The sequence below is a fragment of the Syngnathoides biaculeatus genome, chromosome 9, assembly GCF_019802595.1.
Source record: "Syngnathoides biaculeatus isolate LvHL_M chromosome 9, ASM1980259v1, whole genome shotgun sequence".
In the NCBI taxonomy this organism is placed as follows: Eukaryota; Metazoa; Chordata; class Actinopteri; order Syngnathiformes; family Syngnathidae; genus Syngnathoides; species Syngnathoides biaculeatus.
This window is the reverse complement of record NC_084648.1, coordinates 2,947,861-2,971,783: the sequence shown is the minus strand read 5'-3', so window position 1 is coordinate 2,971,783 and position 23,923 is coordinate 2,947,861. Positions and strand designations below refer to the sequence as shown.

Here is a 23,923-nt window from a genome sequence, read left to right as displayed (position 1 = left end):
TGGTAGGTTCTTGAAAGATCTCATTTATTTAAACATATTTTACAGGTAGTTAAGATCATTTTCTGTATATGTTACATTTTCAACAGTTGGAAGTACATGGGTTCACTAGCACTGCAGATGGTTATCAGAATAAAAGGAAACAAAAGGTTTACGCTAATGTTCATTATACACTCAAACATACATTGAAATGTTACAAGAAACTTGCATGATAGTTGTGATGTTCATCACTAAAACATAATTCAGGGGACTTAGTTTCTTCACGTCAGCAATAATCAGAATAACTGTGAGTCTGATATTACAATCAACAATTATTGGTATGGTGATGTCAGTGTTGCCAGTTAGGAAGTGAGCAAACCACACAAAAATTTTTATCTTTGTTTGCGCATATGTAATCAGATTTTCATTAATCCCAAAATAAATCTGACCATTTTTTGCGGCAACTAGGTCACAAATGGAAACACTACAACTTAGTCATTGTTGAGTTAGTGTTGTTGTAGTGTATTTCTTTTTTTGTTTTGTTTTTAATTTATTGTTGCCAATAACAATCTTCGGGTGGCTGGGAGTCATTTACCACAAGTATCAGACAGGTTTAGAGGATAAGGTTGGAAAAACATACAGGGATCTCTATTAACTGTTACATTCATACAATTATTTTCTGAGCCACTTATCCTCACAAGAGTTGCAGCAGTGCTGTAGCCATTCCCAGTCACAATTGGGCAGGACCCGGGGGGGGGACAACAGTCGCACTCACAATCACACCCAGGAGCAATTTAGAGTCTCCGATTAATGCATGTTTTGGGGATGTGGGAGGAACCCAGAGTCCCCAGAGAACACCCAGGCAGGCATGGTGAGAACATGCAAACTCTACACAGGTAGGGCTGGGATTTGAACCCTGGTCCTCAGAACTGTGAGGCCAACGCTCTAACCAGTCATTCCACCGTAATTTACAAATAATCCCATTTTGTAGTGCGTGTAGAAGTTCAGTGTATCCATCACCTAAGGAAAAATAAGCAACGTAATCTTCCTTACACGTTTAGTAGTCATCATTTGTTTTTCAGATCAAAAGATATGAGACAAAAGTTAGAATTCCACTGGATCTTAACCCAATAGCCCGTGCATTTACATCCTGAGGAGTGTAGGGAGGGATGCAGTTATTGCAAGAGTTATGCCACCAATGTTATTCATTTAGTAATGTTTGTTCCAATACTTTTGCTCACTTGAAAAGGGGGTGACTTCAAAAGGTGCTCTTTCCTGAGTTGTTGAACACATCAGCTTCAATGGCCAGGTATGTAACGACACACGAGGAATTTGTCTCCAGCAGTCAGTGCCGCCGTGGTACGACATCTAGATTTATTTATTGTCATGAAATGAATTCTTAACTTGTCTCATCTTCATCTTTTGATCTGAAACCCAAATGTCTTCTGTGTACGTACAACAACAAAGGAATTGCCATTCCAATACGTTTGGAGGGGACAGCTCAATGGACATTGTGCTTGTTGTACTGAGTCTTGATTTATAGATTTTATTGCCAGTGTAACGGGAACCGAAATGGAAATGGCAAATTTTCTGTTTTACTTTAAAATTCTAAGCCTACTTACAACAGTATGCCACTTTTCGCAGAGGACAAGAATCAAGCCTTTCTGTAATGTATTTAGGATTTCCTATATTAGTTACAAGAAACTATACAACAAACTGATACCAAAGAATTTTAATATTTCACATTCAACTTACATTACCTTTCTAAATCAATTACGATTTTGGCAAAGACTTTCTCTCATAACGTTCACCAATAGCCCAAAATAAACTTGGCTCCTCCCCAGGCTGGAGCCTCAGTAGCGATGCATCACTTCAGAATTCTTCTGTGATACACGGGCCGAACTTTTCTCTTTAGACCTCTGCCCCCAGAATGGCAGAGGATTGACTCCACACACAAAAAATGTGAATAGGTGATTTTGTTGTGAAATGCAAATATACAACCACATGACACGCAAACACTCTCCTCCCTGACATTTTATGCTTTCAGTGCAAACATGACACATGAACACCTTCGAGTTGAACACAAAGCTGGAAGTGTTTTGCTGAATTTGGCTGTCGGGGTGTGCATTGGGGTTCTGCCAATTACATGATGGAACACTGGGTCGCGCCACAGCAGTCCTTGATGACGGCCACATCTAATTTAGTGATGACGGGTTTGTTAGGCGGAGGCTCCGGGAGTTGTCTTTTGGCCTTTGGAGGATCTTGTTTTAAAAATGGAGGTGAAGAGAGAGGTTTGCTCTTTAGAAGTCATTTGTGTGTGCGTGCGCACATGCACATGCATTCAAGTATGTCCACTCACTTTGTCTGACTTTGAGTTTCTTCTCCAGTGGTATCAGTTTCAGCCTGAGGAACTCTTCCATCTCCTTGTCCTCCTCCTGCTCTCTGAGTCATAGTGATATTTGCATTGATGGTATTGCTGCCACTCTTCATACATTTGCATGCTAATGTTTCCCCTCTTACATCTACCTTAATCTCTCCACCTCTGCATCATCCACCAAGAAATCCCTCTTCTGCACTAGTTTGTGGATCTTCAGGATCAGTTCCTCCTCATGCTGTTTGTCATTCTTGCTTTTCTCTTTCTCTGTATGAACAGGAGAAAGTCAACAGATTAACAATGCAAATTGTGACAAAAATATATTAATCCTGTATCAATCAAAGGTGAGCGTTATCTTTGCAAAGCTGGACTGACCTCTAAGTGGCTTTACAACCTGCAGTAACACTAATATGTAAGCTCCGTGGGCTGTATCATTCAATGTGTATGAACATGAAATGGAAAGCATTAGGCTTGCTCCTGAGCCATTGTATGTAACCATGTCTGTCACTGCTCGCTACCATGACTTCAAAGTGAGTGCAAACATCAACTTTCATGGCGTGAAGAAGTTCGCTATGCCCTGTATGGGCTGAGGCTGGGACAGTCTGCAAAGGGTTTAGGGGCGGAGGGAGGCCGGGTAATGATTTCAATGCATAAATCCCCTTGTCAGCAGAGCAGGAAATGCACCAGGCTTGTGTACACAGCATGTGGCTTGCGCAAAAGTTAATTAAAAGGATTATGAGTCTGCCAAAACGGTCAAAAAAAAACTATTGCTTTTCAGTAATTTAACCTTTTATGCCAGCTTCTGTGTGTGGGTGTCTCTGTGTGTGTCCTTGAAAATGAGACCGACTCTCTGTTTTCATCTTCTTGCTTCCTAATTGTCTTCTTTTCCATTCGGCTTGTCCCATTAAGGGTCACCACACAGTGTCGTCTTTTCCTCGCAAGTTTATTTTCATAACTTTATTTGTCCCCGCAGGGTTATTAAAAGGGCATCAAGAGCAGAAAGAGGACAGTCAGACAGACATCATAGGACATAAAAAAATAACAAACAAATGTGAATACTTGACAGCGGTCAGTTTTGTGAGCATTTAGTATGTTGAGAGGCCGGATAATGTTGAAAGAGGAAGTGGTCAATGTTCAGCAATCGGACTGTTGTGGGAAGAAAGCTGGAGCTACTACTCCGTCCTGCAGCGTGGTCAGTGCAGCCTGCGTCCACTTCAACACTGAATGTAATGCATGTTAGGGGTGACGTAAGATCCTGTGTGCAATGTCGATGGATTGGTGGTAAGAACAAGCAGAAAGAGCTCAAACAGGGAGACCAATGATTTTAGAGGAGACTTTGGTGATGGAGAGTAGCTGTGACCGATCTTGTGGGCTGATGGAGAGAAACCAGGAGATGAATGAAATTGGTAATGCACTCTCAGGTTGTGAGTTTGTATCCCACTGGGGCCTCCACTCCCTGAGAAGGGTTGCGTCAGGAAGGGCATCCGGCGTAAAAATTGTGCCAAACATATATATATATGCGTTCATCTGAGATGATACGCTGTGGCGACCCCGAAAGGGACAAGCCGAAAGAAACACACACTTTCAATAAAAGAGTGGTAGAAAATCAAGAGTGTCTTTATTCACTCCAAAAGATCGCCACTTCCTCAGCAGATATTGTCTCTGGTGGGACTTTTTGAGGATCGCCTCAGTGTTGGAGGAAAACTTCAGAAGGCTGCGGAATATTGTGCTCAAGTACTTGTATTCCTCCATGAGCTGAGGTGGTGGCGGTCATATGAGGTTCTGCCAATTGTCTCTGCTTGATGGAGAATGTCAAAATCAACTTTTTGGTCTTATTAGCATTCAATTGGAGACAGGCTCCCTCACACCAGGAGATGAAGTCCTGAAGTACAGGACTATGGCGTGGGTTAGAGGCAGAAAGTAGAGAGAAGGACTGGGTCATCTGTGAATTTCACCAGATGACATTCTGTCTGAGAGGACCTGCAGTTGTCTGTGTAAAGGATGTAAAACAGCGGTGATAGAACACAGCCCTGTGGCGAGCCTTTAGAGGTGTGGACAGAGAAGGATCCATTAACAAACACCCTCTGTGGCTGATTGGTTAAGAAGTCAATAACCCACCTAATAACTTCGCAATTCAGGTTAAAACGGGTCATTAATTTCTCGGCGAGGATGTGTGGTTGCAGGTTGTTAGACCGCAAACAGGAGCCTGGCCATGGTCTTGAGGATCTCTTGCTGAGAGTTGGGTGGTCTCAAGGATGTATATCATTGCATCATCCACTCCCCTGCTGGCCCTGTATGCGAACTGAAATGGATCCATCAGAGGCTCAGCAAAACTGGTGATGTAGTTTTTGATAATCCTCTCCATCGCCTACATCACCAGAGAGGTCAGAGCTCAAATCATTCAACACCTTAGTGGGGCCCTTCTTGGGGATGGGCATGATCATGCCTCGGTTTCACTTCCAGGCCACTGTGTTGCAGATCATGAAGGTCTTGAAGAGCTGCTGGAATACCTCCGTCAGCTGATCAGCACAATGCTTCAAGGTCCCCCGACAGATGTTATCGGTTTAAGTGGCAGTGTTGGTTTTGGTTCTTTCGAGGGCGCTCCCCACCTCCTCCCTGCTGAAGGTGATCATATGTAGAGTCACGACGCTGAAGTGAGGAAATATTTAGCTCTGCGCTATTGTCTTTTTTTTTTTTTTTTTTTTTTTTTAAATCTAGAAAAAGAGAGATGAGGTCATTGGGTTGATGACTGGATGCTGTGAAATCCACAGCCGCCATGTTCTTCAGGCCCTGCCAGGCGGAGCGGAGATTCCCTTGGGTAAAAGAGGCCTCCACTTTGTTTTTATAGTCCAGGTCTTTTTTTAATGGCACACGTGACCTAAACAACCACCTCCTTTTCCTCCTCTGAGCCAGTGAAGAAAATCTTTTTTTTTTTTTAATTCAGTACTTGTTTTTGAGCTTTAGTACTTTATCTGATGCTAAATTATCTGTCAACTTCCAGATAAAATAGTTTTATAGACTTCAGAATTCATTCTGATGCTGCCTTTGTGTTACATCATCAATATAGACTAGTGAGGCCGTTCCAGAAGCAGCCAAGCAAGTCCAAGCCATGACAAATTACCGCTACGATTCTTAACAAATGAACTTCCTTTTGGATCACAAGCAGATCCTTTCTTTTTCCATTCTTTAGCCTTTCCATCACTTCGATAGAGTTTAATCCTGGTCCCATCAGTAGATAAAACTTTGTTTCAAAATGTTTGTGGCTCATCTCTTTACTTTGCAAAATCTAATCTGGCCTTTCAATTCTTTTCGCTGAGGAGTAATTTGCCTCTTGTGGTATTAACTATTTCTTCTCTCAAAGTCTTTGTCAAACAATGGATTATGATACCTTCACTTGTGTCCTGTGGATATGGGCAGTGTTGTCACTGACTGTTGTTCAACTTTCATCTTGTCACTCCATATAATGTTGTCTTGAAATTTTTTTTATTTTGCACAGTAAGACAAGTCTTTATGTATTTTTTGGTCAGTGGTTTTCGCTTTGGTACTCGACTATGGATGCTATTTTTTGCCCAGGCTCTCGTCGTCGTGAACACTGACTTTAACTGAGGCAAGGCAGATCTGCAGTTCTCTTTGAAGTTGTCCTATTTTTTTTATTTTTTATTTTTGTGTCCTCATGGATGCATCATTGCTGTTCTCTTGGGGTAATCTTTAGAGGTTGGCCACACCTGAGAAGGTTCACCACCGTTCCCTATTTGTTGCATCTAAGGATAATGGTTCTCTCTGGTTCTGTGGAATCTTAAAGCTTTTCAAATGGCTTTTGTAACAGATTTAGTCATCTTTATTTCTTGATTCTTGTGGAGTTTGTTTTGATTGTCATTTTGTTGCAGCTTTTTTTTCTGACTGGATTTTGTCGGGACAGATTCTGTTTCAATGATTTCTTGAACAGGTCTGTAAATCGTGGGAGTGATTGGTGGATATTAATACAAAATTGGGATTATCCACAATTTATTCATGATTTCACATGGGGGCTAATTACATATTTCACACTGGAGAGTGCATCTAAATTTTTGTTTCCCTTAATGAAATCATTTCACAACAGCATTTTGAGTTCACTTGGTTATATTTGTCTGTTTGTTTGTTGGTCTTAAACATTTAAGTGAGGAAACTATGCAGAAATAAGAATTTGGTAAGGAAGTATTTTTTTTCATGGCACTGTATATACAGGGTGAATGAATACCAGTCTGGAGATTATAATCATTTTAAAGCACGTTTTGATAGTGCTTTTATTAGAACTCACTAGATCATACAGGTGTGACTAATGGTGCCTGTGAATATGATGCAGGTGACGTCAGTGAACGTCTCACTTGTGTTGCATTCACAGGCAGCAGTACAAACAACACTAAGCAGCTTAAAATGTGCTTCTGTGTGAACGATGCTCTCTTGCTCACATCACTGACATCCATCCCATGAACGTCCTATTTATATAACATTGTGACGCACGCACACACTTTCTAGCAAAAGCTGTCATTCACTTCCACTCTAGTTTGAGAGTTTCACAGAAAGGAGATGACAATGGAGAAGTGTTTTCTTCATGATGCATTTCCATGCTTTGATCTTAGGCGCTACCTGGTACTGCAACAATTTGTCTCAACTCTTGCTTTAAACTCATGATGTCTTTGCACAGCTGGATGTCGTCCATCCTACAAAAAAAGGAGATGTTCATTGACTTCTGTCAGATGGAAGAGCAAATATAGACATTAAATGCAACCCAAATTTTTAATGTCTTGTTTTTATTTGCAATACAATACACTAATACTCATTTTATGGTGTAGAAACTAATAAAATAGACTAATAATTTTCCCAATTATGGCAAATTATTAAGTTGTAAAGATGTAAAAAGGAGTTGCTATATGAACCTAAATATATACATTTAAAAATCATAATAAACCACCTGATTGTTTTGTTTCTTCTACAGTGCATATATAGAGTACAAACAACCATTCACATTCACACCTAATGGTAGTTTAAAGTCTTAAATGACCATAACATGCATGTTTTTTGGGAAGGTGGGAGGAAGCCCACAATCACACACAAATGCAGCATCCTGATGAGGGCAAGCAAACTCCACACAGGAGAACAGTAGCAACATGAGAGCCCAGACCTCAGAATTGAGAGACCCCACTAGCTCACTATGTACTGTATATTTGAGGGACAAAATACTGTATGTAATGGGAAAAAAACTGATTCATATACTGTATTCTATATGCTATATATTCTATATACTACATTCTATACTACTGCAAACTCAATCATAACCAGTTGGTCCTGACTGATTGTCTATATACTAAAAACTGAAACATTTCAATGTCTCAACATGTCAGAGACCCGGTAAATGTCAGTGTTTATTTTCAGCAACTTTTGTCAACAGAGGCGAGACTTGTCAAATTGACATGACAGGTGATCTAAAATGCAAGTTGAGCTCGTCATGAAGATGTCACGACGTCAGCTGGCCTGGCAGACGGAGAGCATGCAACATGGCGTAATCCATCCTGTGTTCATATCTCGGGGCCTCAGCGTGGCCCCCCTACCCATTCATCCCTTCTCTCACTCTGAGTCAGATGCCACACATTTAAACCTCCCAGTTATACATCAGCCTGATGACTCATTCACAGTCTCCCCCCCCCCTCCTTTCTTTCCGCATTTACCCACGCTCCATTCTCAGCCTCCCTCCCTCTCTCAGCGCTATCGGTGAATTCCAGAAGCTTCTGCCCTCTGACCATCAGTTTTATATACATCCACGTGTTTATGTGAGATCTGGAGTCACACACAGGCAGGCGCAAGGACTTACGCGGGCAGTCTAATGAACCTTTTTCTATGGACTTGAACTAAGTGAGCTCTCCGCTAAATCAGTCAGCTTCATTTAAGAATATCGCACCAAACACACAACAATCCACGCTGGTCATGTTCTAAACACCTTTTTAAAAAAAGATAAATAAACCCCTTCCGCATGAACAGATTCCCAACCATTGCATGTGATCATTTTGTCTTATTTCTTGGGGCAGCCATTTGCCACAGTGGATGGCACATGTGTCTCGTAGTTCTGAGGATTGAGGCTCAAATGCCTGCTCTCCTGCTATGCAGTGTGGAGTTCGCGTGTTTTTACACTGTGAACATTAAGCCAATTGAATAATCTATTTAGGATTAATGAGGATGTGTGCTGTAACGTTTTTTTTAATGAAGTCTACAAATACATATGTACACATGTAGAAACTGTACCATGCAATTTCCATGGCAAAATAGAACAGTTTGAGAAACTGCACACTGCATCATGGTGGTTCACCTTTTGCTGTGACTAGTGTTGCTTTTATATATTACAGCTGGGGAGTGAATATAAACAATACAATATCAAAACCTATTTCAAAATATTCACTGGTGGGGAAGAATAGAGCTCATGAGACATGAATATTGACATTTCAAATTTTCTGTACATTATTACAGTCTTCCTGCTCTATCTCAACTCAGGGGCCTTTTGTGTGTATCTGTTACTTATAAAGTCAACAAAGGAAATGGCAGAGACATGATCCAATGCAAAAATAGAAATACTGTGAAGCAAATGGGTAGATGAAACGACAGTAGTAATTTTATGCTTAAATGTAACCCTGCAATCTAATGTAATTGAGTGCAGTAATTTCATTATACAACTGTATAATCAACAATGGCGGGCTGTGCATTTTGGTACCCGGGCCTTAAATTGAGGCTTATCTGACTTAATCTGCTTCTTAATTCAAACACTGTTATGTCACAAATATAGAAAAACCATCAATACAAGACAAAAAAAGCTATATAAATGCACACGATTGTGTCACGTGGGTCATCTGGAGCGGAACAGAAACAATACTTATTAAAATGATTTCAGTAAAATACATCATACTCACCAGAGAGGCTGATAATTCAATGTATTGTGTTCAGATTGCTACAGGCTTGTTTTTTTTTTTTTTTTGTTTTGTTTTGTTTTTTTGAGTACCTTAACTGGACCAAGTTTAACTGACCAGCCAATCAGAGGATAGTAAATGTGGGCCAATTGGTTGGCTGTGTGAAAGGTTCCATTGCTAATATAGGAAGTTAGATCGTGAGGAGTACTGAGTCCAAAGGCCCCGGGAAAATCAGATAGACTTGGCAGATCGAAGCCGTAATCTGATCCATGTACACTTGCTGGATGTGATGCGGCCAAGAAATGAAATGAGAATAGATAAATGAATAGAATCTCCGGAAACAAAACATGGTACAGTATTTTGTAAATGGAGGTAAAAAGGTGTGCCACATCACGGCAATAATGGAAATGGCTTATCTAGCAGTCTAGGACAGCTGCTAGAACTCGTGACCTTTTTGTGATCAAATCTTCACCGCATTTCCTCTTCATCTGGTCATCCAAAAATAAAACAACGTTTTACGACTTACATAAAGCGCAGCTCGGACTCCCGACGCACTAAGACCTCCCTAAGGCGCTGGATCCGAGCCATCTCCATCTCAATCTCCTCTGGACACATGGTGCTCTCTGCCATGGACACATCAGAGTGACCTGGGAAACAAACTCCGATTAGCTAGATTAACTAGGTCGATTACACCTGAGTACACTATACTGTAATATTGTCTGTGTGGTATGTTCGTGGTTGAATTTCTGGAAAAAAAAAATGCAAGTTCCACCATCAAACTCATCCCATGAATCTTCAATTTGGAATAAATCAGTGAAACATATAAAAAAAAAAATGCATTCAATATACAATTCAATTTTAAGCTTGTTGTGGGGATAAGGACGGCACAGTGGAAGAGGTGGTGAAAGCGTTGGCCTCAAATGTCTGAGGACCAGGGTTAGAATCCCGGCCCCACCTGTGTGGGGTTTCTCTGGGCACTCCGGTTTTCGCCCACATCCCCCCAGAAAAACATGCACACCTTGTTAGGACATTAACTTCACAGATCAGAGGTCATGAGTTAAAATCTGGGCTGCAGCCTTCCTGTGTGGTGTTTGCTGTTCTCCCCTTTGTTTGTGTGTTTGTTTGTTCCCGCTCACCCAGGACTGTAGAGAAGACAAACGCAACGGAAAATGCATTGATGGCTGACTGTAATGGCAGTCGGGCGGCTACTTTCCAGTTCATAAAGGCATAAAGGATGACTCAAGATGTTAAAATTACACACACGATAAGATATTGGCAAATACAGCACTAAAATTGTCAGTGTGGTCTTTACTGTTTGTGCTCCACACTGTCACGTGGGAGCTCGAGCCTATCGGATGACCTCGCTGAGTTTGGGCAAATGGTGACTGCCGGTCATTGTGGGGCACATAAACAACCATTCAAACTCAACTACACACCCTTAGGGCAGTTTACAGTCCTCAATTAGCGTTTTTTTTTTTTTTTTTTTTTTAATGCTGAGGAAGTCAGCATTTGGGGAAAACACCACAGAAAAAAATGTCCACATACCTGTACATGTAGAGCTTGTCCACCTATGTCATAAAATCAAGTGATATTTGTTTACGTTGCCATATTGCCGGTCAAAAAAAGCATTGTTGGAAGTTCATTCCATTGAGACGAGACGAAAATATGTCTTATAGCACAATACCCAAAATTTTGTCTGATACCGTTAAACATTTAGAAGGTGATAATAAACGAAGGTACGTGGAAAAATGAGAAACACTTGGCATAAAGGACCCGTATTTAACGCCGAAGTTGATGTTTTCGCCGATAAGAAAGTGGACTGTTAACCCACTTCCGCTTGTCTTGGACAACCTGATCTACACATGTATCTGGTGCGTAAGTCGTCGAGATTTACACAGACGAGTGTGAAAGCGTATAAAAGTCTGGACGCATACAAATACTTTGTTGCTGAATCTGTTCTCAATAAAGAATAAATCCCACATAGTGATGGCCCCACTCAGTTTTTTTTTTTCAATACAAATACCAATATTTAAATAAACGACCCCTTTTTTTACACAAACTTGCATTCATTAAGATTGGAAAAGGAAAATTTGCCTCCATACATGAAAGCGTATTGCTGCCACACAACCTATGTAAACTTCTGTGTGACAGATGTTTGTTTTTTTTTAAAGCCCAAGTGTCATCCCTATAATTATTCTAAAATAGATAATGTAATGAAAAATACATATAACATTATTCACTTCAATGTCTATACGAAATAATAAATGTGAGCGGAGAGCGAGTCATCCATGCACAAAGTTGCAGAAGTATCATTCTGCGATATCCAAGTGGTCGCCATATTGGCTGCATCCTCCGTCCGTGACGTCACCCGGACATTCGCCAATGAAAACACGCGGTGCACCCTAACTATGGGAGACAAACGCGCCCCTTCTGATACGGAAGCTTTTTTCGAAAAGGAGAACACCACACAACCGAGTGAAGTTACCGGGGCAATATTACACTATTGTTTCAAGCCCTTGGGGCAATATTACACTATTGTTTCGAGCCATATTCAGCTGCTATGCGACTCATCGCAGCCGGCCGGTGTGGCTTATGACAGAGCCAAGCGGTGCTGCTTTAGGGGGTTCTTCATAGACGCCGCAGTAGCGATGGACAACACAATCAAGCTGGGGCGCTTTGCAGCTGAGTGACGCTGGGTTCTTCAGAGCCGCTCCCGTCCCCAAACCCGACGCGCACCCTTCGCAAAAGCCCTGTCCGCTGAACGCGGCGCTTCGACCGGTGTGGCTGATTTTCGGCGCCGTGGTGGCATATAATGGAGGCAAGCCATCCTGCTTTAGTGGGGTGTTCATAGACGCCGCAGTACGTGATGAACAACAGTCGAGCCGGGGCGCTTTACTGTGCGCAAGCGTCTGAGTAAGGCATTCTCGGCTGGGTTCTTCAGAGCCGCCCCCGTCCGGAAGGCCCGACGCGCAGCCTTCGTGGGAGCCAAACACGGGACCTCAGCCGGTGTGGCTGATTTTCGGCACCGCGGTGGCATATAATGGAGCCGAGCTGTGCTGCTTTTAGGGGGATGTTCATAGCCGCCGCAGTACTCGATGAACGCTGTCGAGCCGGGGTGCATTACTGCGCGCGCGGCTGAGTGAGACATTCTTGGCTGGGTTCTTCAGAGCCGCCCCGGATCTTTTATGTTATGAGAGACCGATTACGTGGTCCGCCCCAATTTATTATTTTTTTTTAGTTGCTGTATACACGCCTACCTATCATTTGGAACCCACGAAGCTCTCGTCCTCTGTACCTGTGCAATCCATTTTTCACGACGAACCGAGTCTCTTGCAAACTTATGAAGGGTAAAGCCATTCTCCCGAGTGTTCAAGCAATGTCCAGCAATGCAATGAGCCGGCATTTTGGCTAACACGAAGGAACAACGAGCTACTTTCCCAGAGGGAAAACTAATGGAAACAAACGAGTCCACTTGGGGGGGATGCTGTCCTCTACGTCACTTCCTGCTTCTTCTCGAAAACAAATCCCTCGAGAGTATTTTCATGGCAGGAGTGACAAAAAGCTGTCTACGTCTAAATCATATTTTGTGGGCACATATTGGCTGATGTTTTTTCATTAATAACACTTAAAAAACATCCATTTCATGACAGGAGCCCTTTAAATACACATTCTCAAACAATTCAACATGACATAAATACTTCTTGATAATTTGAGATTGAGAAGAATAATTCCTACCTGAAATGAAATGATTTTACACAGACGTTAGGAACCATCCATCCTGTTTTATTACCAAAATTCATTTATCTTTTCTGGTCTTTTCAGCTGGTATTCTATAGAATGACATCTTTGAAGAACTGTCTCATCTATTGTGACAACCAAAAGCACAACAGGTCTCGAGCATTGTGAATAATCTGCTACGATTCAATGACTCCCGCACTGCCGAGCACCTTGGCTTGACCGGCAATATGGCACCATGCAAATTGTCACGTCACGTGCACGAGCTCTATAGGAGGGTCAGTGCTGAGATTCAGACATTTAAGATGGGAGATGTTCCAATATATATATATATATGTGTATATATATATATATATATATATACATATATATATATTTGCACATAATCCAATTAATAAACCAATGAAAAACACTACTGCACCTTCTCACCTGATTGGTAATAACATCACTTTGGGGAGATAATTAAGTATAACACTATAGTATTCTCAATGACATACATTTTCACAGAAAAGGAGAGGCAACACATATGTGAACATTAACACCAGTTGTCAATATGTAGTAAAATTGTCAGTATGTTGTAAAATTGTGGCCCGTGTGCTCTCTGAGCTGCTTTCTTGTGGGCCAGATCAGTCTGTTACATCATGAGACAGCCGGAGCTCCTGCAGAGACCTGAACTGCAGTCAGCGAGCGTGGAGCTGACTCACCGCAAGTAAGCAGATGCGAGCCTAAAACAGAAAAGGAGGCCTTGATTGTTCCCTCGCCAGTACTGCAAGTACATCAAAGTTTCTACAATATCCGGGAGCTCAAAACAGGCCTGGGTGTGTTTTATCTCAGCCCTTTTCCACATTTTTGTTCAGTGATGTGAGAAAAAGATACGTCGGACTACGCTCTCCACTCCAAACAAAAAGATCGTTCTTTTCACGCAAATACGAGGAGCAACCAATTTCACTACTTTCGAGATTTACAATAAAACCGAGTTTACACTCACACAGCAAGCTGTAGACTTAGCGGTGGGTCTCCATTTGCTCATTACAAATACATCTCATGCTGCATTCATTTAGCAAACAGCCTCATCAGTGTACCCAATGATGTCGACTTAATGAGGGTAGGAGCATCGGGGGCGCTTCACATCAGGTGAATATCAGCATCTGCATGACATCCAGCTGATGACACATCCTGCAGTCACATTATATACACACACAAACACACACACTGGACTGCACTCCCACTCTCCTAAAGGAGATCGGCCGGGGGTGGGGTGGGGTGCGCTTCTTTTTCACCTTTGTTTGTAAACAGAGAGGAAATAAAGCCTTAGTTGCGTCTTTTTTTCCCCTCCTTCAAACTTCCCACCGTGTGCCCTCATGATGGCTTGTCCTGCGGGGGCATCGCAGAGGCTGTCATCAGCACGTCGCCTGTGTCATCACGTGCGTCACTCATTCAGGTTTAGTAATAAAACAAGATGGTATGCAGTGGAAATCTTTCATAGAAAATAACCAGCATCCTCTTTTTTTTTAAGCCTATAAGATCTGAGATCATTTCATTAATGTACAATCATTATTTATACGTACAAATGTGTTATTTCATCATTTCATTTTATTTTTTTAAGTGAGAATTGTCTGCAATGTGTGTTGAATACAATGTAGAGTCAGCACACAATGCAGACAAAGCAAAATTGTTTGCTGTCTGTTGGATAAAAACAATTTAAGCGCTGTGAGCATGCATATCTAATATTATTTGTAAACCAGACTTGACATTAAGCTGCAAGCACACATACAGAAAATATCGCTATTGTACAGTATCCCCCGCGCACCCCCCCCCCCCCGCCCTCCCATACTCCCAAAATACAACTTTGTTTTGACTAATTGATGTGAAACTGTCAACTATATACCCTTTTGGGGCTTTTGAACAATTGCAATATATTTTTAAACAATGCAAAGATTTAGTTTTGAAATGTGCTAAGTCGGCTATTCTTCAAATGTGAAATGCAGAGAAATATAATATGATTCAGCAAATACTGTACATTTGGAACGTCCCGAATTGCGCATGAACGCATGCAGGCGAACGAATGTGCAAAGGGCCTTAAATCGGGCACGCACATTCACTGCAACCTTGAATAGCAAAACAGCGTCGCTGTCTTCGAACAGCAACAGCTCTGACTTGAACTCAGCGCGGATGCACGTCGACCGACAGCACGCTTGTGGATTTCCCCGAAACGCCGCTCACCTTTGTCCGTCGTCCACGCCGTTTGCGACACGGCGCCGTAGTTCCTTAGTGCGCGCTCCGCGTCTGAAAAAGACTTCTTCATTTCCATGTTCGCCCACAAAGCGGCCTGATCCCAGATGTGCACGTCTTCCGCTAGCAAAATGCCGCCAAATGCTGAGTTTTCAGCCGGCTGAGCCTGAGACGCCGAGCATCTTTCTCCGGTCTCCTCGATCCCTCGACGTGCGGATGGAGGGGATGTGGGGCGCATGCGCAGAGCTGACGAGGACATGAGAAGCGGGGTGAGAAGACTTTTAAAAATAACTGCACATTACACTCATTGAATATGCTGGGGTAATGTTCGTAGTGGCAGCTCTCCTTTCAAATTAGATTTTCTCCCTGTTCGTCATTCGAAAACTTTGCTTTGTTGATTCAAGAGTCCACGTTCTGGATTATATATTAATGCAGAATACCTTTATGATTTATTGACCAAATATGTTGCAAGACACACAAAAAATGTCTTCAGTAGTTGAACTCACCCTAGTATAACAACAAACAACTATAGCAAAATATACATATAGGATGGGGGGGGGCATTGAGCAATGAAAGTGTACCACGATTGTGGCAATATTGAGATAATGGCAATTTTGCAAATGATCCAGTCCTCAAGCCTTTTAGATATTTTAAAAGTGACTAATAGTGCAAAGATCTGGTACAGTAGTAATAAACAACAGTATGCAAATAGTGCACCTTAATTTTTTTTTTTTTTAAGTGAGCGTACGAGGTACGACGTACGAGGTGTCCCAACAGCAGTTTGCAAAATTGGGGAGCATTTTGCAATGAAATTAACTATTAAAGATGTTTGCTGGTTCTAGTGCCTCCCTGAGGAAAAGAGCTATAATAGGTGGTGGTGACCAGGATGTTGAAGGTCCGTGAGGATTTTATTATATTTCTGGTGGTGTGCAACTATATATATAGTTATTTATTTAGTTATTTATGCTTCACTGTCCGTTGCAGTCAGCATGTGTCCCTTTTTGTGGCAGAAACAAAGCAAACGGTGATGGATGACAACAGAACTGGATACGCTGCCTCAGCAGGTCCTGTGGCAGGCTGTGCTTCCTCAGAAACTGCAGGAGCTACATCCTCTGCTGGCCCTTTATGAAGATGGCCTTTTAGTGGGTATCCCACTTCCGGTGTCGTCAAGGTGGTCCAGGATGAAGTGCAGTCCCGTGTTGAGCGCTTCATCCACAGATGTATTTTCTGAGTAGGCACACAACGGGCGGTCTAGCACAAGGCACCGAAAGGACTGCATGACCACAGACATCAGAGGAACAGTCTTGTAGTTACTTAGTTCACACAGTACAGGTTTCTTGTGTATTGGGATGGTGTTCCAAAGATCTGTTGATCTGTGTGAAAGCCACGGTGAGCTGACCTTTATAGACTTTCAAGCAGGAGGGGGACACGCTGTCTTGGCCTTCCATTTTGTTGTTTAAAGACATGTTTTACATCCTGTTTGTGAACATTTGTCAATGTTCCCTGGCCTGATTGTACACGGCTCTCCCCCCACTCCATTAGACGTCTTCTTTAGCCTGGGAGAGGTGGTGAGGTTTGCCAGTTGAACCACAGCTTACGTTGGTACACACGTTTTCACGGAAACTGGTGTAGGCTGTAATACTGTCTGTGTATTCATCCAAGTTGCCAGTTGAAGTTTCAGACACTCCAATCTGTGGAGTCTAAACAGTCTTGAAGGTCCAGCTATGCTTCTTGTCAACTTCACTTACTTCAAATAAGGCTTCACATGTTCAGTTTGTGCCTGCATATTGATCCATCCATCAATTTTCCCAGCCACTTACCCTCACGAGGTTTGTGGGAGTGCTGGAGCGTATGCCAGCTGTCATCGGGCTGGAGGCAGTGTACACCATAAGCTGGTTGCCAACCAATCGCAGGGCACATGGAGACAAGACAAACACTCGCCCTCACAATCCCACCAATCAATGCATGTTTTTGGGATGTGGGAGGAAACCGGACTGCCCAGAGAAAACCCACGCAGGCACGGGGAGACTCCACACAGGTAGGCCCGGGATTTGAACCCCGGTCCTCAAAACTGTGAGGCCAACAATCTAGCCAGTTGTGTCACCATTCCACCCTGTCTGTTGATGTAAAATGAATTAAACAGTGATCAGAGAAGGCTGACACTGCATAGGGAATAGCATGTTAAAAGTGCTTTTTTACAATGGTCAACATAAAAACACGATAATGTATGGAACGTTCATATGTATTTATTAATATATATGATTTCTGTATCACAGTCACAATAAGTTGGATAGTGTCAAATCTGATAAAAGACCACATTACATGATAAAAATTCTTTGTCGCATCAAAACCAATGCTGCAAGTACTTTCAAAAATTGAAATTCCAGTGCCGTTGAAAGGTTCTGTCTCAAGATGAATTCATTAATAAAAGTAACAACACAATCATCAATCAACAGTATCATTATAGGTGTTCCTTCATGGCAAACCAAAACAATCACACAAGTATACTTCCAGTGATATCAGACTAAACCCCCGAGTGCAGTGGCTCTTGCCTCAAAATTAAAAAACAAAACAAAAAACAAAACAGAGGTTGCTGTTTGCATATACTAAGAGTTGTGAGTAGTTTTTGTACAAATAAAGATGTCTCAATGTCAAACTAACAGCATGCGATGAAACCAATATGGAGGCATGTTCAATGAATTAATGTGCAGGAAGTGAGGAGATGGTGCAAAGACGATATTTTTACGTTCACATATCACAAAAAGTATGGTTTTGACAAATTCAAGTATGGTAAGATGAGAAAAAACTATATATAGTGTACACACACACGATGCCTACATGATTGTACCCGGTTGTGAATGAATGTAAACATCCTTCAAATCAAAAACAATGGATACAAAAAGTCTTCATATCCCTGCTCAAATGCCAGGCTTTTGTCATCTACCATTAATGTGGCACATAATCACTACAACGTACTGATTATTATTATTTTCTTTTTTTTTTGCCATCATGCTTTTGGTAGCCTCCCTAATCAGTTTCCTTCTCAACTTTTCAGCATTTTTGGAGGGACGTCGAGTTCTTGACAATGTTACTGTCTCGCTGTATTTTCACCACTGGATAATGATTGCCTTCACCGTGTTGAGTTGTACGATATATTCACCGCCTATCCTCACGAGGGTCATGGGGAGTGCTGGAGCCTATCCCAGCTGTCAACGGGCAAGAGGCAGGATACACCCTGAACTGGTAGCCAGCCAATCGAAGGCCACATGGAGACAGACAACAGTCGCACTCACAATCAGACCTACGGGCAATTTAGAGTGTCCAATTAATGTTGCATGTTTTTGGAATATGGGAGGAAATCGGAGTGCCCGGAGAAAACCCACACAGGCACGGGAAGAACATGCAAACTCCACACAGGCGGGTCCGGGATTGAACCTGTGATCTCAGAACTGTGAGGCCAACGCTTTACCAGTTCTGTTACTGTGCTGCATTTAAATGTTTCCCATCCACAAAAATTTAAATATTTATATTTCATGACTTGCAAATTCTTTTGTATGAATTCTCCTGACTGATACCTTTGAACAATGAGGTACCTCCGATGCTGTGGAGGGTCTCTGCGGGTGTAGCACGTTGCCCTGCGCTGTATGGTGCGACTACAAATATGACAGAAAAACACTACTAAAACACGAACGGTGTAGTGGTACACACGCCTGACTTTCATGGGATCGATTCCCGCTCAGTGGTCATGTCGATATGTGCCCTGTGACTGACTGTTGACCAGTTCAGGAAGTAGTCCACATTTCTCCCAAAGCTAGCTGGGATAGGTTCCAGCTCTCCTGTGACCCTTGTGAGGATAAGTGCCTTGGATGATGGATGGACTACTAGAACAGCATTTTTATTTTGGGTTAATCAGACGCGTGTTCCATGGCAGCAGGTGTGCGCTGACTCTGATTTAACATGAGTTTAAATGTGATTGGTTAAATTATAAGATGGTTAGAACACACGAGCACCCACGCTGTCTTTTTACTTTCCCGCTGTAAAATATTTAAGTTTTGTTTCCAATTTAGTTGTGGAGATTATAGGTCAGATGAATGGTCGAAAACATTTTGAAATAATTTTTATTTCACAAAAATGTGGCATTTGAACAGGCATCTGTAGGCTTTTTGTACCAATATATACTGTCGTCGCTCAGTGAATTATTGTTTTCAAGCAGCCTCAATAACGTCTGTTTGTAATGAGGAAATATCACAAATGATCCTATTGTGTCAGCAGTACCACTAATGCACTAATATAAGCACCGACTATTTCAACACACTTTCACCTTTCCAAGTTTTCATTTTCCGTGGCTCAACAAATTCATGTTTCCTTAGTGACCGCCTATATAAGCTCATGTAAAGAACTTGTTTTGCGGGCTCCCTTGGAGTTGAGAAGTCTAGCTACCACCAGTTACACATTCAATATGGGCCATATTCTCCCCTTGGTGCATACGTCTGTATTTTCCATCCCAATTTACGTTATATTATATATTCCAGCCACTCACAATAAACGGATTGAATGAGCGGATTGTGAAACGTCTTCAAGTATCACCAACCAAGTTGACCTCGGCCTTGATTCGAACTTCCTTGGGGAAAAAAAAAAAAACCTGGATGAGACTGACAATCCTCACGGACCTGATATGAGCTCAAAGGTGAGTGTTAAGTGTGCTCTGGAAGACAATACATGAGTAACAAACGGTTCCTGTCCTGAAAGCAGTACTGACTGAGAAGCACCTTCTAACTGTCCACTTACTGGCCACAACATTAGGTACACCAGTGTATCAGATACAATGCAGAAGCTGGAATATGAATGCTACTCTATTGACACCATGATGTTTATTCATTTATCACTTTCCAGTTGTGCCTTATACTGCTGCAGATTTTAAGCTTATAAATCACGATGACCCTGACAAAATGTGACCAACATTTACCCCTGAGTGACTCATGAACCTCCATGGCTCTCACTTTCTTCTTCTTCTTTTTCTTCTTCTGTATAATTCATTTATGTTTGGACGAAGGATTTACCACTCCATCTTGAGAAGCAAGTACTTTGCTTTTCACCTCGTCTGTCTTCTCGTTTCCATGCTCCTTGGAGGGGAACATCCAGGCGAGGGCAGCACCGGCGGTGCCGTCGCCACTCTGACGCGAAAAACACAAGAAGGTGGCCCAGATGAAGGCACAACAGCCGCTGAAGGTGGTCCGAACGTACGGAGGGACCAAGGCAAAGTTTATAAACTGTGGGAGACAAACACATTTTTCGACTGGAGTGTCATCACGCATCCCAGGTAGACATTTTAGTTAAAAAAAGAAAAAAAAGTGAGGCTTTTGCTGTACAATTTTGTACTTTAAAAATAGACTTAGTTGGATTTTGTGTCACTGGATAAATATTGGAACAACTTCAGGATGCGCTAGTCAAGCACTGTGACTGTGCACATTTTAATATCAATCGGGCAGAAATAAGAGGTAAAAGTTCACAGTTCTTAAACTGTACAGCATTTACTTTTCTAATCATGTATTGCAGCTAATGGTGAAGAGTCTGATTCTGTTCCTTGAATAGGACATTTAATATTTACCTGCATGAAGGGCCAGAACATTAGCCCAGTCTGAAAAGAGAAATGAAATTGCATTAGCTCTCTATGCGCAGGGAGAACAATAAATAAGCTTTCAATTTTTTAGTTGAAACTTTGATCTTCTTCTTTTTCTTTCGGCTTGTCCCGTTACGGGTCGCAGCAGCGTGTCATCTTTTTCCATCTCAGCCTGTCTCGTGCATCCTCCTCTCTAACACCCACTGGCCTCATGTCCTCCCTCAGCAAATCCATCAACCTTTTCTTTGGTCTTCCACTCGCTCTTTTGCCTGGCAGCGCCATCCTCAGCACCCTTCTACCAATGTACTCACTCTCTCGCCTAAGAACATGTCCAAACCATTGAAGCCTGCTCTATCTAACCTTACTTCCGTCCTTAGTCTAGCCTCCACTACTCTTTCCCATAACTTCATTCTGTGGCTCGTCGTCTTTATTCTCCTGTAGTTTCCACAGGTCTGAACATCGCCTTTGTTCTTAAAAATGGGGACTAGCACACTTTTCCTTCATTCTTCTGGCATCTTCTCTCCCGCTAGTATTCTATTAAATAAGTTGGTCAAAAACTCCACAGCCACCTCTCCAAATTGCTTCCATACCTCCACTGGTATGTCATCGGGACCAACTGTCTTTCCATTTTTCATTCTGTTCAGTGCCTTTCTAACTTCACCCTTACTAATCATTGCCACATTCCGGTCATTCATGCTTGCCTCTTCTTCTCGACCTTCTCTCCCATTTTCTTCATTCATTAACTAGTTGATACATGGATGTATAACCAGTATAATCAGTGAGAAGAATTAACAATGAGATATCCTTGAGAATTACCAGTAACATAAAGTGGAGTTACATAAGAGTCTTAAAATAAAGCAATTTCTCAACAAATTGAAATTATTTCATTCACACATCTTACATTTATCTTCACTCGGGTCATGCTGGAGCCTATCCCAGCTGATTCTGGGAGAGAGGCACGATACAGCCTGAACTGGTCACCAGCCAATCACGGAGCACATATAGACAAACAACCATTCACGCCTACGGGCAATTAAGAACCTTCAGTGAACCCGCCGTGCTTGTTTTAGGGGTGTGGGAGGAAACCCACGTGGTCCCAGCCGGAACATACCAATCTCACACAGGCGAGGCCAGATTTCAACCTGGGTCCTCAGAACTGTGAGGCAGACCTGCCAAGCTTTTGTCCATCATGCTGCTTCCAATTCAAATTAAAGCAATTAAATATTATTGTAATTATAGTACAGTGGGACTATTTTAAGTGTATGAACGTCAAGCATGAACACAAAAGTGTGTTTTACTTTGTTGTATGTGTGTTTGTGTTAGTACCAGTACAGAAATGCACCCACCCAAAATAGAAAGCTGGAAAAATGTGTCAGTGGCTCCTGTGTACTGACAATTACTTGACTAACGTGAAAACATTCACATTGACATCAGTTACTACTAAATACACAAGTTTTTGTTTAAATGCTGGGTTGGACATGCATGGCAGTTAAGAATATTAAAACGTGTGATGCATGATGTGCACTTGGATTCTGAACTTTCCCACGTCCACCAGCAGTACGTCTTTCTACTTCTTGTGTCTTTGCTGTACTCACCTTGTAGGTGTTAAAGAATTTGTCTCTCCAGTCTTCCATGATATCATCTTTGCCCTCCAAAAAACTGACACCTGCCAAAACACAAGAGATATCTCACAATTAGACTAACAAATGAAATATGGGCCTTACTATTACAACTATTAATGAGTTGTTTTACAAAGTATTTAGCGCTTTAATGGTGCACACATAATATACAGCAGAATATATAATCATTTTCCTAGTATTATTCTTGTGCTATGTTACAGTAATGCTTTTTCCCATATCACAACTTTGTCATAGTTCTCGTTTTTTACCCCTCCCGTAAATCTTATTCTGTTCGGATAATTTGACGTTTTTCCACAACATGTGAACTCAAAGAACAATCTTTGACCTTTACGCTCCACGGTGCAACTCGAGATTGGAATCGTGTTGCAAGCGGTCCAGTAAATTTCCAAGTTAACCATTAACTGACCCGTGTAGAAGACGCTGGTGGCCAAGGGAGCGGCAGCGGTCTGATCCAGGACCAGCTTCCTCAGCACCATCGCGGCGGAATTCCCCGGGAATCTGCGCTCCAGAAAGCGCATCCAGAAGAAATTGAAGTTGCCATGGAAACTGAACGCGACCACGGCGACGTTCCGCGTGTGGCTCCAGTCCATTCGGTCCCGTTGAGAAAACCACTGGTGAACAAAGTCCCCTCCCGCGAACAGGCAACCGTACAACGTAACGTTTGTGACCCAAGGGAACCGACGGACGTGTTTTATCATGACTGGAGCCCTACATTGAACACAATCGATAATTTGCGATAACCGTAAAGACGGCGCCACACTTAACTCGCATCATGGATGCAAATGGCTCTCATCAACGCCAAAATGCAAGAAGACGGTGTGGTACCATTCCCGCAATGTTATTCGGTCAGGACGAGACAAATGACGCACGTCATGTCTACGCGGTGAGCTTCCCGGCACGAGAACAACACAGTACATCCGAAGGAAAAGGCTCACAAATTAGACAGATATAAGGATACATGGGATTTAAGCGTTGATGGGATCCAGTACTTGGTCGCAGAACAGCGAGACATTGGGAATTTGGGGCGGGCGCGTTTATCTGCGTTCTCCGGGCCCATATTGGATTTGGATTGGCTCTGTCTTCTTTTGGGGCGGGATGATGTGTGAACGCAGGCGGAAGAAGACAACGCGTATGGCTGGCGACCATTCCTGGGTGCCTGATCGGGACTCCAACTTGTGTTCTACGAAGGACACGCCCCGCTCCAATATTACTGGCTGCGGCAAACAAGCTGTTGCAATGATTGGCTGTTGGATCTCGTTTTAAGTGTGTGACTGGGCGGAACCCGCACTCACCTTGACTTTAACCCATCGTAGCTCATACTAACTAACCACAGCTCTATACCTAGAAATAACAATCTATTGTTTTGATTTTGTGCAAATGTTCATAAAGGTTTTGCTTTTCTCGTTCCACCTGG

General features: G+C 42.4%; 1 protein-coding gene across 6 annotated transcripts; it reads right to left on the bottom strand.

The window, feature by feature from the left end:
- Window positions 1-49: 49 nt before the first annotated feature.
- On the bottom strand, window positions 50-23,633 carry LOC133506503 (bMERB domain-containing protein 1-like). 6 transcript variants are annotated; one of them, XM_061830716.1, is made up of 8 exons: window positions 22,465-22,482; window positions 20,858-20,887; window positions 15,241-15,495; window positions 9,809-9,929; window positions 6,977-7,050; window positions 2,503-2,617; window positions 2,336-2,418; window positions 50-2,237 (listed from the first exon to the last, which is right to left on the bottom strand). In XM_061830716.1, exons 3-8 carry the CDS (start codon window positions 15,485-15,487, stop codon window positions 2,119-2,121), a joined length of 759 nt encoding a protein of 252 aa, XP_061686700.1. In that variant the 5' UTR covers window positions 15,488-15,495; window positions 20,858-20,887; window positions 22,465-22,482; the 3' UTR covers window positions 50-2,118. The 6 variants fall into 6 exon arrangements, 5 of the variants coding, with proteins under 5 accessions (XP_061686700.1, XP_061686701.1, XP_061686704.1 ...); XM_061830717.1 differs by lacking the exon at window positions 22,465-22,482 and adding an exon at window positions 20,346-20,423 and having other exon boundaries at window positions 20,858-20,880; XR_009796509.1 differs by lacking the exons at window positions 50-2,237; window positions 2,336-2,418; window positions 2,503-2,617; window positions 6,977-7,050; window positions 9,809-9,929 and adding exons at window positions 13,217-13,742; window positions 20,346-20,519; window positions 22,916-23,633 and having other exon boundaries at window positions 22,465-22,535.
- Between the last annotated feature and the right edge of the window lie 290 nt (window positions 23,634-23,923).